Below are 16113 nucleotides of genomic sequence, written 5' to 3' on the forward strand. Positions count from 1 at the left end.
GTGCACATACCAGTGATCAAAAATAAAGTGGCTGTAGAAACCTTTATTGGTACATTCTTACGTATGTTCAAGCTACATTAAATGTTAAATTAAGACGTGATAGCTTCACACCATTTTGGATCCAGCTGTGAGTGAATCAGGGTACGTAGTCCTGGGCCTTCCTTTCCACTTCACTGCAGTATTTTTCAGAGAGCCCTGAAGCCCTGCACATTGACAAACAGGGTTATTCAGTTATAATACACACATTCACAGCGCAGTAGAGCCTCTATTTCCATGTAGACAGTGAGGCCATTAAGCCGCTCGTTCTTACTTGAGCTCTTTCAGCTTCTTCTCTTTGATCTCACTGAGGCGCACACGTCTCTGCCGGGCTTCCTCCTTCAATCGATCGGCCTCGTCCAAGATCTCCCTGCGCTTAGCTATGGCTGAGAGCTCCCGTTGCCTCACCTGATATCGGAGGGCATCTGCCTGACGGTGTGCTTTCTGACGCTGCTTCTCCTCTTCCTCCTTCTCTTTGGTGATTGCTTCCTGTTGCACCCTGTGTGGAGGAAGGTAGAAGGGGCAGGGAAAACTAATATTAATACAGTGGTATAGGTGAATGTGTGAATTCATATGAATAAATGGAAACAAATGTTTAAGATTAAATAATATGTACACTTTTTACCTCAGTGGTTGAACCATCCTTTTGTAGGTTGTGCTATTCTACGTTTATTCAAAATCTTATGGTAATGTGAATTGATGACGAGAAAAAAAGATAAAATCAACTTTCTTACTTCAGCACCCTCTCAAACTCTGCCTTCTCCCGGCCAGCCTCGATCGACAGGAAGTGCTCCTTGCAGCGAATCTGCTCCAAGTAAGCCGCCTTCAGCATCGCTTCCTCCTGCGCTTTCTTTGCAGCCAGCTCTTTCTCTTTTCTCCTCCATTCTCTGTTTGCACTTTCTTGGTTCCTCCGAGCACGGAGCTCATCCTTCCAAATGCACACACACAAACGCACTACATTTGGACATACTGAAATGATTTTATTTCCCATGAACCCTTGTGATTGTAATTAGAGACTTTTAATTTATAGTAGGGTTAAATTCAGCATGTACCACCTTTAAGGGAGTAGTCAGCTGGTGGTTCGCTCCTGACCTGCTCTGCCTTGTAGTCTTTTGCTTTTTCAAGCCGACTCCTCAGACTGGCAATCTCCAATTCCTTCTCCTTCTTGATTCGTCGCTGCTCTGCTTCATACTCTGCCTCCCGCTCCTGCAGAGGTTACGAAACACAGAGTTATTTCACTGAAATGTGTGGATATGGAGATAATTTGCATTTCATCTGACCAGTTTGTTTCGGACGTATTCCATATCTCTCATGTCGGCCAGCTTCTCGTCCTCTCTCCTCTGCTCCTTGGCCCGCACGGTCAGGGCATTGATTTGCATGATCTCCTCCTGCAGATGCCGTTGCTCCTCTTTCTTCATCTCCAGGGCCTGGATGAAGACAACCAGTCAGAGAGGAAACAGACACCAGTGCAAGTGTGCCTTGCATGTGGTTGCATGTCCCTCTGAGCATGTACTATGTGACTTGTCTGTGTTTGTGTGCGTTGCCTGTGCATGGGCTGTACCTTGAGATCTTCCTGGTTCATTCTCTCCTGCTTCTCTCGTATCTGCTGGCTCTCATACTCTTTCATCGTCTCCTGTATTTTCTTGTCCTCCAGACGTTCCTGGATCTGGTCATTAATTTGCTGCATCCAGCTACAATATAAGACAGGCACAACACACACGTGATAACTATCCTAAAGAGGAAGCCTTTTGCCTTTACTGCTCACCAGCAGACTGGCGATTAGAAAAAGGAACACTATTAGGGATGGGAAGGATGTGGGTGGTTTGGGTGGATCGAGCAAGCACTGAAGATGCCACCAGGTTGGTAAAGTGTAAGAATATTTGTTCAACTTCATTCATCAAATCAAATTAATCCATTAAATGATTTTGTCTGTATTTCCAAGTAGAACTCCCTTCACCGGATCCTCTCGTGTTTGCGCAGCCCATCAATCTGCTCCTCAGTCTCCAAGGCCTTGCAGCGTTCTGCTTCCATCATGGCGTCCAGACGCTTCTCCTCCTCAGACAACTCCGTCTGGATCTGTTTCTTCTCCTGGATCTGGGTGTCAAGTGTGGCCTGACACTGAGCACCCAGAATAAGCTGAGGGAACCACACACATAGAAGTATTGATGTACCGATGACACTGCTACAAAAAAAAAAAAAAAAACAGCAGCCAGTGATTGGCTTTGAGGCACCAGGCTCTTTGTTAACTCCCCTGTTTGAAAAACCCTGTGAACATGCCAAAAACTTGGGTGTGACTTTAGATGCTGATCTTCAGTTCCAGAAGCACATTTCTAAGGCTGCCTTTTATTGTCTTAGCAAAATATCTTAAGTTAGATGCTTTCTGTCACAGTCAGACTCTGAAAGGCTGCTTTGTGCATTTATTTCTAGCAGCCTAGATTACTGGAATGCACTTTTTTCCTGCACCGACAAACCAGGTGCAAAATAAACCCCAGCTGATTCAGAATACTGTAGTAATAATAGTAGTAGTAATACTATTAACTAAATTCAAAAGGTCTGAACACATCACTCCTTCTTTAACTTGTCTTTACTGGCTCCTAGTAATTGATTTTAAAATACTTCTGCGATCTATGAATGGCTTATCTACTGTATGTCCTACCCTGTTGTTGGATTCACACCAGACAGATCATCAAGTAAAGGTCCCCTTACTATTCCTAGAATCAATTCTAAATCAGCTCATGTCGCTTTCAGCCATTATGGTGCTGCTACAACAGTGTCTTCTTTTAAAAGCTGACTAAAACATAACTTTTCACAAGCCTTTAGTTAGGTTTAAAGTGTGTGGTTAACAGGTAAAACTTGTATAATATTTGAATCGTTTTATTCTTATCATTTTTACCTTATTAATAACAATATTCAAACCTTTTCCCATTTTATTGTAATACCTTCTTATCTTATATGTTCTTATGTGTTTTTGTCGAGTATGACCTTTGCCCGTTTTTTTTTTTTTTTTTTTTTTTTGCCTTTTATTTTGAAGCTCACTGAGCCTGTGCCTGTCTTGTGAAATGTGCTGTATAAATAAACTTCACCACCTTGTTGATCTTTTTGATCTCATCCTCTTCCTCCATCTTTAGCGCTCTGGCTCGCTCCACCAAGCCTTGCGCACGGTCTTGGGCCTCTAGCTCCAGCTCAGTCAGGGCCTGGTTCTTCTTACGGGACAGGTCTGCCTCATAGAGTCGGCGCTTCCTTTCCTCTACAGCTTTCTGGTATATTACAAAAGAAGCGAGGGTCTTATCGTCTTACCATAAATTATGCATGTTAAAGGACCGTTTCTGGAGTGTTTCATGTTTCTTACAATTTCCTCTTCTTTCTTCTTCTGATGAGCCTCCTTCAGGGCCTCCCTCTCCTCCTTGGTGAGAACCCGGGCATCTGATTTGATGCGCTCAAACTCAGCTGAAGGGAGAACCACGGACTCTCCTGAAGGATCCTTGGATGGGATCCTGGCATAATGGCAGGTGTGAGTTGTCAAATGGGTTTCAGTACTGCATTATCAATCTGAATTGTAAGCACCTTTAAACTATTGTGACATTATCTTTTTTAATTCTATGATCTATTGATTATAAAGTTTCTACATTTCTCACCCACCTTAGATTGCGAATGAGGTCTTTGGTGATGATTTGGACAGTCTCTTTGTCTTTGTTCTTCTGAGACTGATTCAAAAACAAATGATTCAAACTAGATGCATTGTACTACTATCGATAGTGATGGCATTAGAAATAACAACAACAACAACAACAACAACAACAACAATAATAATAATAATAATAATAATAATAACAAAACACCTTTACCAATAACTTCATTCACCAGGGTAGGCTATTGTTTCTACCACAGGCACTCACCTGTGGTGGGCTCCCAAACAGGGTTTCGTCCACATCCGAAGTGGGGGCTCGTGTGTGGTACCGGCGGGTATAAGAACCGCTCCTTGAGGACCTGGTGCTGGATCCTAGTTTCTATGGAGATTAACAACATAAATAACCGTTCTGCATAAATGAAAGCGGTTCGGTGGGGTTAGTGGAACAGTTAAATTGAGATGCCTTTGAAAAGTAGGTAATGTTATATGAGAAGTGCCATGGCATTGCTTCTTATTTTAACCTAAAACTTACCATGGTCCTTAATTAGTCGTGTCCAGAGAGGCTAGTGTGTTCGTTTCTACTTTAAGTTTCAAGGCTGATAATACTTGCAAGAAAATTGTTATAAATGCAGCTAGCTTACTCATAAACTTGACAATATCACGACATCCGCTGACAATTTGGAAAGGTTTGTTGCCTGTTGCCATGGGGACAAACGTGAGGGCTTTACTAAGTAGGCGACGTAACATCCTGTTCAGAAGCTCTGTGAGCGTTACGCCGGGCTACGAATAACAACATGAGCAACTGCACCGAGCTAGAGAGAGAAATGAAGCATTATACTCTTAGGTGGGATTTTGCGTGCAAAAGGAAACTAACCGTTTTGCCTAAAAATGCTATATTAGCCTCGCGTAGTGTAACTACTCGCGTGCGTCAAGCTAACCGCCATATTAGTGCTTCCTGTTGGGTAAATACTTTGTAACGACAGTGTCATGAACTACTGTGCTTGGCGCTACTACTGCTTTAGTACATGATAAAGCGAAACTTGTTGGTTCAACATTTATGTTTATCTATTAATTACTTTTAACAACCGCCTGTCACTGTTGTGATAATAGCGGCACTGCTGCTAAAACATGGCGTTGTGTAGTTAGCCGCTGTGGCTGGGCGGTGTCAGTTCATCCACGTAATGCGGAAATCGAACATGCTCCAGCCCTTCTCTGCCTCCTTGACATGAGCAACTCTCCAATGAAAACAAACGACTTTATTATGGGACGAAACAGTCCAACACGCAAACATGTGTGAGGTGGACACATGAAGGAAGAACTGGACACACAAACTATCAGAGTGGTTTCTTTCCACTGAAGACTGTTTTTGTCGAGTATACATACCTCACATCTTGCATACTACTACTACTACTGTGATGTATGGACAACTGTAAATGTAAGGTTTTACTTATGTTAAGGTGATTTGTAGCCATGCTTTAGTTATTTCATGATATATTCAGGCAACCCACAATGACTGTAACGTCTCTGTTGCAACTTTGTGAACATTTTGCTCGCACTATCTCTGTGTGCTAGATGTTTTGCTGCCCCCCCTCACTTGGAGAGGAGCTGCCCCCTGCTCTGCTGTGACTATTGGACTCCACAGTAGATCATTAACCACATAAATCTGCGGAGGCCTACCCTAACATCCTCAGATGGACAAACAGCAACAGATCCAAAGAACAGCAAGGTCGTTCTTCAAGTGTAAACAGGTAGATGAAGAAAACAACAGATCGTATACAGCGCTGATGTCACAAACTGATTGATGAATTCCTTTTCCTACCCCTCTGGCTGGCCTGCAGCACATGACAACCCAAATTAAATCAGCTTCGGGCTGGAAAAGTTGACTATTAACCTTCCCTACTGATTGCAATCACCTCTCCACATGTGAGCAGCTGCTTCTGTACAGCGGGTCCTGAAGCAAAGTTCACTGTCACAGGCAGCAGAAGTCTGTCAAGCAGCAGGAGCTTGCTCCCTACCCTGGATTTGTCCTCTATTCTTGTTTTTGCCATTTTTATAGGACTAAATCTGCAGCCATGGCTTCACCAAGTTATGGATACTACAGAGCCACTATATTTCTGGCCATGTTTGTGGGCTACACATTGTACTACTTTAACAGAAAGACTTTCTCCTTTGTGATGCCTTCTCTGATGCAGGAAATTAAGCTGGATAAGGATGACCTGGGTATGAGACATTGACCTTATGCTTGATTGCCATGTTTTACAAGTTCTGCATAACAACCGTAAGGCACAATTAATGCTGTTACAATACGTAGGTAGTATTTTAAATGAAAATTTTAAAAAATCATAACTTTGACTTTTTTTATTGAAAAAATCTAGAACTGGATGAATTATTAAGCCCTAAACTGACATTATAAGCATGACTGACTAACTTCCATACATGCTGTTACATTGACTTATTCTCACATACTATAGTTCACTGTTTCTTGTTAGACTCTAGATTACAAGTACACTTCTATCATGCGTTACATGTTATCTGTGTGTTTTACAGAGAACAGTATGTCTTTCTCTGGTTCTAACTATCTGCCCTGTGGACATTCTTCGTCTCATGTCCTCCCTTTGTTCAGGCATGATCACCAGCAGTCAGTCTTTGGCCTACGCTATCAGTAAGTTCATCAGTGGTGTGCTTTCCGATCAGATCAGTGCCCGCTGGCTCTTCTCCATTGGCCTGTGCATGGTGGGAGGCATCAACATGGTCTTCTCCTGGTCCTCCACTGTTGCTGTCTTCGCTGCCCTGTGGTTTCTCAACGGTCTGGGCCAGGGCCTTGGCTGGCCTCCCTGCGGCAGGGTGCTGCGCAAGGTACCCGAGCCACAAACCAGTATATCAAAGCTGCCGCACACTGATGTCTGATTGGAGAGGTTTCTTTTTCTCTCCTGTGATGCAAAGAACAAACAGGCACCATAACACATCTTATAATTAACCGGGAACATGCAGCATGAACTGGGTTCAGTTGTACATGTAGGCAGAAGCACAATTCAAATCAGACATATGCAGTCCACAAAAATAAGAGTTATTCTAATGTTGGCTTCATGACACGTACAATTATTAAAGGCTACATTTTTGATTTAGGAAGGATATTTTTTTTATTGTTTAAAAATTCACATCCTTGCTCCTTTGTTATATTCAGAATAATTCAGTATTCCTGACCAAATATTTCTTTTCAACCAGAGGGGCATTCCACACATGAGAATCACCAATGATTTGGTTATTAAATTCTATGTTTTCAATGTTATAGTTGAATATGAAACGAAGAAGGTGGAAATTATGCACAGTGGGCCGGGAACCATTTGTTCACACACTAAAGGTGGAACTGCTTTATATTTTTGAACAAAATCACCAAATGCTCCCAAAAACACCCCTTAGCAAACAATCCCACAACTGCCGACACATTTTATTTTAAATGTTGCTAAATCCTGATTAGATTTGGCAGAAAATTGGAAGTTCATGTTGGGCCCCATTGCTCGTGGTGAGAAGCCATCTAAGAAAATGTGTTTTTTCCTTTTTTTCCTATCTTTGTCACTTGGACGTTTGCAATGCATGAGAGCTGTGTTATAATGTATGTACAGCATGAGTGTTGGATGTCATTGATTTATACTTAAACCATGCAACATTGCAACTGTCCAATGACTGCCATTCACTTATTACCTGCTGTCAGTTCAGAGCACTGCATTGGTTCAATTATTTCATCCTTCCTGTATATGAAAGGCAAGATACTTCCTCTCAACTCTGTCATGATTTCATATCGGTACTTCCCCTTCTCTGCTCTCAGTGGTTTGAGCCCTCTCAGTTCGGGACATGGTGGTCAGTCCTCTCCTGCAGCATGAATCTGGCTGGCAGCTTGGGCCCCATTATTGCCACGGTGCTGGCCCAGAGCTACAGTTGGAGGACGATACTGTCGGTATCTGGGATGGTCTGTGTGGTGTTCTCCGTTGTCTGTCTGCTGCTCATCAAGAATGAGCCCAAGGAGGTGGGGCTGCCGAATATAGAGACAGCAGCCAAGAAGACCAAAGGAGGTGAGAATGATTTTTACTGGATGATTTCTAATAATTCTTCAATTTGGATAACAATCAGAAACACAGTTTGTAGCCTCTACGTTTCTCTGACAGTGACTGAAGTAGCGCATTTGTGTAATGGCAAAAAACAGTGAACATATACATGTGCTTTGTCTAGATGTGCGTGCATGCGTGTGTGTGTGTGTGTGTGTGTGTGTGTGTGTGTGTGTGTTCATACAGCATGTGTCTCTTGTGACTAAAGGTTGGTGGACTCTGTACCAGTGAGCCCCTCACATGCCACTTCTGTGAGCTGTGTCTAGATCATGAACAAGCAAAGTGAGAAAGTAATATTTATGGTGAAGAGATGTTGTATCCAATCATCTTATTAGAAACAGACATCCCTCCCACCCCCACCTCGGTTATGTTACATCCACTGTGCCGTGTTGATGGTCATGTTTCAGAGGCATGTAACAAACACCAGATTGGCTAATAATACTCTGTTCCGCCTGCTTCCTGCTCAGGATCTTCCAGTGATGACAGCACACTGTCTGAGTTCCTGCTGTCACCCTACCTGTGGCTGCTGTCTGTGTCCTACCTGGTGGTGTTCGGGGTGAAGACGGTGTGCACTGACTGGGGCCAGCTGTTTCTCATTCAGGACAAGGGCCAGTCTACACTCATGGGTATGGAAGGGGGGACAGGGTAGACACCTCCAAGTTCAGTAGAGAATTATGTTGCGAGTTAAACTTCGTTAGCTTAGTATTTCTTGTGAATCACTATGTTCTTCTTCATAGGTAGCTCATACATGAGTGCCCTGGAGGTTGGAGGCCTGTTGGGCAGTCTCGCAGCAGGTTTCCTCTCTGACAAGGCTGTGGCCAAAGTGAGTTTGCAGATAGAACTATTTCCCACAATGTGGCAAAAACACTCTGTCTCAGCCTACATCAGTTTTTGACTGCTCTTGTCTTGTGCAACATGAAGATTGGGACATGGATCCATGTTTTTTCTTTTCTGCAAAATTTCCTCCATAATCAGCTATGTGCAACTGAACTGATTGTACCATTTGGGCAATATGGTTGCCACAAATCCCAAAAGACTTTTTTAGGTACAACTTGATAGCAAACCAACACACTGATTATTCCTGGATTGCCATTGTTCCCTCATATTACACAAAAAATAATACAGTCATATATGTGTTATTGATTGGCAGGGTTCACTGTCACTCAGTACACAGATGGTAAAATGTTAGGATCACCTCACTGCATACACAGATATCTCATGGCCTTAAAATGACAATAAATTCTCTCACGTTTTTGGTCTGCATTTCATGACCGAATTGAATTTTGCAACAATAGAAACCAGTAAAATTCTGCTCATCACCAGCAAAACCATCTTATCTCTATGCGTTTCCTTATTTTGTACAGCAAGGCATGAGAATCTATGGCAATCCACGCCATTTCATCCTGATCTGCATGATGGCTGGAATGTTTGTGTCCATGTACCTGTTCAGAGTCACAGTTACTCCTGACAGCTCAAAGGTATCTGCGCTCACACTGACATCCCCATGGACAAAAATCAATGACTGACTCTGTAATGCAGCACACAGCGTGTCAGACCCCTCATGGTTGTATCTCTTATTTCTACATTCTACAGATGTGGATTCTCAGCTTGGGGGCTGCTTTTGGTTTCTCCTCATATGGACCAATTGCATTGTTTGGAGTTATAGCCAATGAGAGCGCCCCACCCAACTACTGCGGGACATCACATGCCATTGTTGCCCTGATGGCCAACTGTGAGTGGATTGCTTTTCATTTCAGTCTCAACATTCTGCATTCACTATACATACAGAGCCTGTACAAGCTGTTACTAACTGCTAAATGCCCTTTATACTATTCCAGACCACTAGTTTCTCTCTGGTTTAGTTTATATACTGTAATACTTACCCCACAGCTCTCCACAGGACACTGACTCATCTTTGGTGTAGCAGATTGAGACTCAAAGGATTCAAAGTGAATTTTGTGCTATACTTTTTATATTCTGTAATCCTCGGAGCAAACTTTTCAATTTGCGTTCTCCCCAGTTGGTGGCTTCCTGTCTGGACTACCGTTCAGCACTATTGCCAAGCACCATGGCTGGGAAATGGCCTTCTGGATAGCAGAGATCACATGTGTCGTCACCACTATTGGATTCTTCCTGCTGCGCAACATCCGAACCAAGATGGGTCACGTGTCCAAGAAGGCAGAGTAAAACGTCATTACACCTCATCCTCTGCGCCCAGAGGAGAACTGGATGCTCTGAGCCCTCACTGTATTTTCATATTTTTCTTACTTGTTTATTTTTTTATACCGCAGTATGTTCTCTGCCAATCTCACAGGACATAAACATAAATGGGAGCTCTGAGAAGTTCAGGACTTTGTCTTCAGGAACGGCTTTTGAAAGTTGGTTTTCTACATACAGCATTTACAGTCTGTAAACATATCATCAATAGCTCAACAAGTGAATGTAAATGACTGCGTATGTCATATAATGAAAAGTGGCAAAAACACAAGAGAAAGGTTTTCTCTCCAAAGGCTGCTGAAGTTTTTCATGATGCAAGCACAAAACTAGAACCTGGTATATTATACAGTATCTGTGTTAAACAACTACTTTGTAATATTAAATGATGAATGGAATTAAATTACACAATACTCGTCTTTTTTGTAGAAAGTGTGTGGTCTTCCTGATGAAGTTTTTCAGTTACTTTCATAGTCTATGCTCAATGCACTGTAGACTACAACTAGATCACTTATTACTTCAATGTATATGCAGCCAAAAAGAAGATTGGATACGGAACGTTTACACACAGTATGTAATTTAATCTTCAAGTATTTACAAAACATGACATATTTACAATGTGTTAACTGCCACTTTGAAACCAAAAGATAAAAAGAAACACAGACAATGCTCCAACTGAACTTAAACTACAGTCACATGAATTCAGTGAATCTGCTGAGGTTAGAAATTTTAGCTCATTCTAACTAGCCTTCTCTGGTTCAAGATCCAGCTCCAAAGTTGCCAGCTTTCTCCGCAATCTCCAGCGCACTCTTAAGATTCTGATCAAAGAGCTCACACCTGAAAATCAAGCAATTGGATGTACAGGTGTTAGACACAGGACCCTTGATATGTAATCTGAAATGTAACAGAAGCTAAATATAAAACGAAGACACATAACACAGTAGAAGGCAACATCATCCCGACTCTTTCCATTACCTGATCGGCATTTCCAGAGAATAGAACGGGTTCTTGAGGGCAAAATCTGAATATATCTCATAAATTTTCCTCAATAGCGCATCAATACCAGATTGACGAGGGTCTGCCAGCACGATGAACTTGATCCCTGACAGAACAGAGATGGAACAAGCAGTGAGGAAGACGTCAGTTTAAAATACATACTGTCAATCATACAATGAGTAAATGAGTGGTCGTTTTACTGAGTGGGTGGATCTTTAATGGGGCAGTGGGCCTGAATATCACTGTCTCAGCTTTTTTCTGGCAACAGCTCATGGCTGACAACAAAATGATTGCACTGGACTTTCACCAACAGTGGCACTCACTCACACTACTGACCTGTCAGAGTCTGGAAACAGTGGAGCTTAAACATGTCCGTTTCTAGCATCTCAATCCCTGAACTGCCAACTTCAGGGGACAGCTGTGAGCCAATAGCAAACAACCTGGGGAAAAACACAAAGACAGGCAGATTCATGCTTGATGCTGGGATCACGCAGCCATACACAATATAATGAGGCCAATGCTTAATAAATGAATGTAGGCTGAAACCAGAAGTAGTTTTAAACATGGAGCCAAGCACAGGTAATGTGGTTTAGTGAAGACAAACATGATTAAACTAAGTGAAGCTAGCACACACAGAAGACAGAAAATACATTGGTTCTGACCATCAATAACTAACGCAATTCCACGAATCCCCCAGAACGACAGGGGTTAAATTCGCACAAGCCTAAAAAGGATGTTGCTGTGTGAATGTCTCCAATTACAGTTGTAAACCATTGTCTGCCTACAGCCTCTCCTTACTGTACGTACAGAGGAATGATGTTAATTGCTTCCAGTTTGGGGGGAAAAGAACATTGGTATTGACAGATATCCTCAATTTGGGGATCAGAATTGGTAGAAAGGGTAGAAAAAGATGGATTGAAGTTCCCCTTAAAACAGACCAGACCCAGACCTCTCTGCTAGGCTGACTGATGGGGCTCCTCAACTAGACCACCTTCACTGCCCAGCAGGTGTAAATGTGACACACGGATGTGACTTACGAGTGGAACATAGATGCCAGCATCAGCTTCTCGTTGGAGCTCAGGCGTGCCCGTCCAAAGCGAATAGACACTGGATAATTTGAAGGGTCCTTTAAGTATTCAAGGATGTCCTTTCCATCTGCCGTGCTCTTACCAATCACATCCACTCCATTGATGGACAGCACTGCATGGCCCACTGGAGAATGACAACACGCGCAAGTCTCAGAAAATACAGTTTAAAGTCAGGCTTCGGCAAATCTTGCAGTTCACATCCGCAATGCTACAATAAGGAAACTTTTGATGCTAACAGGCAGACTGCAGAAAATGAACATTTTAGCCAGTTCGTGGGAAACTATTCAAATTGGTGCTAGTTAATTAAATGCTTGGCATAAATGCTGCTTTACTTTCGCTGAATTGTCTAAGTATTACGTGTTGAGTAACGTTATACATCTCCGGCTAGCTAGGTTAGCTAGTAAAGCGCTAACGATACGCTGTAAAACGTTACCTCTGATTCCGTCCCGCTGTCCAAACGACACCACGACCTTTTCATCGTGATGCTTGAGCACTAAATCTAAAGGATAACTGAACGTTTTCTCGGCTTCCGCCCTCGGGACATAATTGTCATATTGGTAAATTAAACCTCCAGCCTTGTTCACAACATACACACTGAAGATCACCATCTTTGCAACGTCAAGACCAGCTGACAAAAGTGTCACATGACCGTAAAGCGACAAAAGACAGAAAAGGATCTATATGAGCTAATACTTTGCTAGTTTGAGCTTTTTGGCGACGTTTATTAATTTCTAAATTACCGGTATCACTGCTGTGCAACAGTGGGGAGCCAGTATCAAAAATAAAAAACAGCTAAACTGATACAACGCAGAAAAACACTATTTCCCATAACCCCCTATTCCATTTCCGCATATACAGGTTGTCTAAGGGGCTCTTGCACGGGTGAACTTCCTTTCGCTCCGACATCTTGACGAGGAAACATGGTGAGGACAGTCATTACACGTTTTGTAGAAACAAATTAAAAATGACCCATGTTTCTGGAACTCATCTGGAGTTGTAATTATTCGGATTAGCTGGCAACATCAATGTGCTTCTCCCACGGTGTGATAAGAATGTGTGGGTGAAGCAAACAGTTGTTAAATTTTAACAGTTTAGCGGCTGGCTAGTTAGCTAGCTAACGTTAGCAAGTTTGCTAATTCCACCATGCTTTCATGCTGTACTGAGGTTATAGAAAATGGGCCGAACAAAGTTATCGGTCGTAATTCTGCAGAATGTTAGCGATATCTAAAACTGTACACGTGGCGTTAATGCTGGAAAAATACTATAATGCCCGCACACATTAACGATGAGAATAACCAACAGTGCTAATTGTGACGCTAGTAAAGCTCTGTACAGACGTAGACAAGGCCATCCCATGCCGGGCCAACCGAGTTAACCTCAGGCTGTTGACTCTGTCCATCAGCCGGGCATTGTCATTATTCATCAAGCTATTTTGCTGCAGAAGCATCGATATACTTAAATGTGGGTACATTAAAGCAGGTGCTGACAGGTGTGAGAACGTGTTCTCTGTTTTCAGCCTCCCAAGCAGGATAAGAAGAAGGACACTGGGAAGTCCAAAAAGGACAAGGACCCAGTCAACAAGTCCGGAGGCAAAGCCAAGAAGAAGGTACGCAGTGGTTAATACCGATCCAGGATTGGCCCTTAACATGTGATGTGAAATAAGTGATGACCAGTTGCACTGTGGAGCTTTCCTAATCATTGAAACGATATGTCTGTTTGTGAGCAGAAGTGGTCCAAGGGAAAAGTGAGGGATAAGCTCAACAACCTGGTGCTCTTCGACAAGGCGACCTACGACAAGCTGTACAAAGAAGTTCCCAACTACAAACTCATCACACCCGCTGTTGTGTCAGAGAGGCTGAAGATCCGTGGCTCCCTGGCCAGGAACGCCCTCCAGGAGCTGCTTGCCAAAGGTGACTTTTTAGTCCAGAATGGGGAGCACAGGTTCAGAGACAATACCTGCATCCAAATCAAGTATATTTTGAAGTTGGATTTAACACATCAGGAGATATTAGTGGATGCTCTCGATGGGCTCTGTTACCAGGGCTTAACTCAGGGCATAGTGCCTTGCACCACACTATTTTCTGGATTTATGTAGTTTTGGTCTAGTTCAGTTCAGTACACTTATTTAGATTAAATAACAGATTGTTATGCAGCTGTTAATTGATAATGTCTGATCATGAAAATTAGACATCATTTGTAACCTGTGTGTTTACTGTCAATATTTTAACTCTTGATGCTTAATTCTTACTTTGTTTCTGGGAGTCCTGTCAGTATTTGCTCGACTGTTGGTTCAGCAATTGAAAAGCAATATTTTAGCCAAAGAAGCAGAAAAATGAGATGCTTACAATGAATGTTTCAGCATCTTGACAAACTGGATCCAGAAAAAAATGCCACTAGTTGTATGTTCGAGCTGGGCTAAACGTTTTCTTGGTTTCTCTGGTTCCCCCGCTGCAAAATGGCAACAATAACACATTTGACGTCTACCGTATTTTGATGCAACACTACGCTCATCCCACCCGTATATCCAGCAGTCATCAGCATTGCTTGTTGGCTGTCTCTAACATTTCTAAATGTTTACACACAAGTGTTTTGTTACGGTTCCATTAGTTCTTTAAAGTGACAGTGATTTGCCTGGTTAATGTGCAGCGTGACTACTGTTAACATCGCTAATCACAGCTGCAACATTTGTTTTTGTCATTCCATTGAAATCATTGACATGTTCATCTTGAATATACCCAAGCTACAAATTGCAAGATGAAAGCAAGCAGTATAACAGTGAATGTTATTTCCTTTCTAAATGAACCCTGCCACCTGTAACAAAAGAACAGTTTGATTAGTTGTATAATATCTGGTGCCAAAATTAATTTTCGGTTAAACTGCAGGAGTTCATTTTGCTGCCATTTCTGAAGGTTGTGCTAAATTATGTGTAGCTGAAACCCATTTTACCTCCATGTCCTCGTAAAATGAAAACGGTATCCAATAGCATCGATAACAGAACTGTTGCTGTGACGTTTGAAGTGGTCTGATGCACACATCCACTGATCAAGTGATTTGCAGTGCAGGCCAACTACAATAAGTGACAATATCAGATGGCTAATGTGTACATGAAAATGAGAATATACTGACAGAAGATCCTGTTTTTGTCTTCCAGGCATGATCAAACTGGTGTCCAAACACAGAGCACAGCTGATTTACACACGTAACACCAAGGGTGGAGACGAGGAGGCAGCAGCAGAGAAAGCATAATCAGGTACAGCAGCAGAACTGTACATCTGCATACATCATATGTATTTCCTTTTAGCTGCATCCACTGACCTGCATCCTGTTTGTCTTGCAGGTTCTCCTGTTTGCTTCCTTTTGATGAGCTGTTTGTAATGAAAGGTGAATAAAAACTGAAAAGACAAAATCTCAGCTTTGTATTTACTCTTCCTGTGTCCAAAATTGTTTTATCTAGTTTGGTTATTCATCCTATAAGTTTTGTTTTTTGTTTTGTTATTTTAATATGACTAAATTACAACTTTGGACCTGTGCCGCAACATATGAAAGTTAAAATCGTAAGGTATGACATTGCAAGGAAAGCAATCATAGACTTTAGGCTTAAAGTACTATAAGATAAGGGTAGCACCAATAAAACATGCACAAAGCCAGTGGCACAATAGTTTTGTAGTTCCCGCAGTCTTCTGAATCACAGCTTATCTTTCTGTGTAAAGATGTGCACACAGTCTCCATATTCAATTTCTTGTGGGATCTCTGGTGTCCTCCCACCTGAAAATCCCTACATCAAGAATAAGAATGCTGCATTGATCCTCTACCAGGGAAATATGGGTGTTACAGGCAGCAGGAACAGGAATAATAAATGTTTCAAGAAAATTGCACAAGGTGGGTTTGGATAAATTAAGTACAGTGTTTGCTCTATTGCACAGTAATAAATGTGTCAGAATAAAATATGTGTAGGTTGAGTACTTAAAGAAAATAAAAATGTAATGTTGCAAAAGGCACCATGTGTATCTGCTGGCAGGATCAAGTAAATGTAAATCACATATTAGTG

At 42.2% G+C, this 16113-nt stretch overlaps 4 protein-coding genes across 7 annotated transcripts; 2 read left to right on the forward strand and 2 right to left on the reverse strand.

Moving 5' to 3' along the window:
• Window positions 1-91: 91 nt before the first annotated feature.
• Window positions 92-4608, reverse strand: cfap45 (cilia and flagella associated protein 45). Its single transcript, XM_041940731.1, has 12 exons — window positions 4603-4608; window positions 3933-4043; window positions 3676-3740; window positions 3386-3530; window positions 3123-3293; window positions 1994-2172; window positions 1598-1727; window positions 1317-1463; window positions 1129-1242; window positions 771-964; window positions 311-535; window positions 92-203 (listed from the first exon to the last, which is right to left on the reverse strand). Exons 1-12 carry the CDS (start codon window positions 4606-4608, stop codon window positions 137-139), a joined length of 1554 nt encoding a protein of 517 aa, XP_041796665.1. The 3' UTR covers window positions 92-136.
• slc37a4a (solute carrier family 37 member 4a) lies at window positions 4424-10351 on the forward strand. 4 transcript variants are annotated; one of them, XM_041940831.1, is made up of 10 exons: window positions 4440-5099; window positions 5237-5412; window positions 5857-5884; window positions 6288-6520; window positions 7491-7734; window positions 8235-8393; window positions 8505-8590; window positions 9132-9245; window positions 9361-9499; window positions 9788-10351. In XM_041940831.1, the coding sequence occupies exons 2-10, from the start codon at window positions 5356-5358 to the stop codon at window positions 9952-9954; spliced, it is 1227 nt and encodes a 408-aa protein (XP_041796765.1). In that variant the 5' UTR covers window positions 4440-5099; window positions 5237-5355; the 3' UTR covers window positions 9955-10351. The 4 variants fall into 4 exon arrangements, with proteins under 4 accessions (XP_041796763.1, XP_041796765.1, XP_041796767.1 ...); XM_041940829.1 differs by having other exon boundaries at window positions 4424-4508; window positions 5237-5884; XM_041940833.1 differs by lacking the exon at window positions 5857-5884 and having other exon boundaries at window positions 6359-6520.
• A 198-nt stretch (window positions 10352-10549) lies between these two features.
• On the reverse strand, window positions 10550-12687 carry trappc4 (trafficking protein particle complex subunit 4). The gene is made up of 5 exons (XM_041941195.1): window positions 12499-12687; window positions 12015-12189; window positions 11314-11417; window positions 10957-11083; window positions 10550-10818 (listed from the first exon to the last, which is right to left on the reverse strand). Exons 1-5 carry the CDS (start codon window positions 12671-12673, stop codon window positions 10740-10742), a joined length of 660 nt encoding a protein of 219 aa, XP_041797129.1. The 5' UTR covers window positions 12674-12687; the 3' UTR covers window positions 10550-10739.
• Window positions 12688-12943: 256 nt separating this feature from the next.
• rps25 (ribosomal protein S25) lies at window positions 12944-15476 on the forward strand. The gene is made up of 5 exons (XM_041941030.1): window positions 12944-12988; window positions 13582-13671; window positions 13792-13975; window positions 15217-15315; window positions 15403-15476. The coding sequence occupies exons 1-4, from the start codon at window positions 12986-12988 to the stop codon at window positions 15309-15311; spliced, it is 372 nt and encodes a 123-aa protein (XP_041796964.1). The 5' UTR covers window positions 12944-12985; the 3' UTR covers window positions 15312-15315; window positions 15403-15476.
• The last annotated feature ends 637 nt before the right edge of the window (window positions 15477-16113 follow it).

This window comes from Chelmon rostratus, chromosome 7, assembly GCF_017976325.1.
Source record: "Chelmon rostratus isolate fCheRos1 chromosome 7, fCheRos1.pri, whole genome shotgun sequence".
NCBI lineage: Eukaryota > Metazoa > Chordata > Actinopteri > Chaetodontiformes > Chaetodontidae > Chelmon > Chelmon rostratus.

Coding starts and splice junctions, on each gene's coding strand:
- trappc4 (XM_041941195.1), bottom strand. CDS start 12,673: ATGGTGATCTTCAGTGTGTATGTTGTGAACAAGGCTGGAGGTTTAATT. Junction 11,418..12,014: donor CTGGCATCTATGTTCCACTC/GTAAGTCACATC, acceptor GTTTTTCCCCAG/GTTGTTTGCTATTGGCTCAC. Junction 10,819..10,956: donor TCTCTGGAAATGCCGATCAG/GTAATGGAAAGA, acceptor CTTGATTTTCAG/GTGTGAGCTCTTTGATCAGA.
- rps25 (XM_041941030.1), top strand. Junction 13,672..13,791: donor GAGGCAAAGCCAAGAAGAAG/GTACGCAGTGGT, acceptor GTTTGTGAGCAG/AAGTGGTCCAAGGGAAAAGT. Junction 13,976..15,216: donor CCAGGAGCTGCTTGCCAAAG/GTGACTTTTTAG, acceptor TTTGTCTTCCAG/GCATGATCAAACTGGTGTCC.
- cfap45 (XM_041940731.1), bottom strand. Junction 3,531..3,675: donor GACCTCATTCGCAATCTAAG/GTGGGTGAGAAA, acceptor CCATTATGCCAG/GATCCCATCCAAGGATCCTT. Junction 2,173..3,122: donor AGATCAAAAAGATCAACAAG/GTGGTGAAGTTT, acceptor TGGTTCCCTCAG/CTTATTCTGGGTGCTCAGTG.
- slc37a4a (XM_041940829.1), top strand. CDS start 5,737: ATGGCTTCACCAAGTTATGGATACTACAGAGCCACTATATTTCTGGCC. Junction 5,885..6,287: donor GCTGGATAAGGATGACCTGG/GTATGAGACATT, acceptor CCCTTTGTTCAG/GCATGATCACCAGCAGTCAG. Junction 8,394..8,504: donor GGGCCAGTCTACACTCATGG/GTATGGAAGGGG, acceptor TCTTCTTCATAG/GTAGCTCATACATGAGTGCC.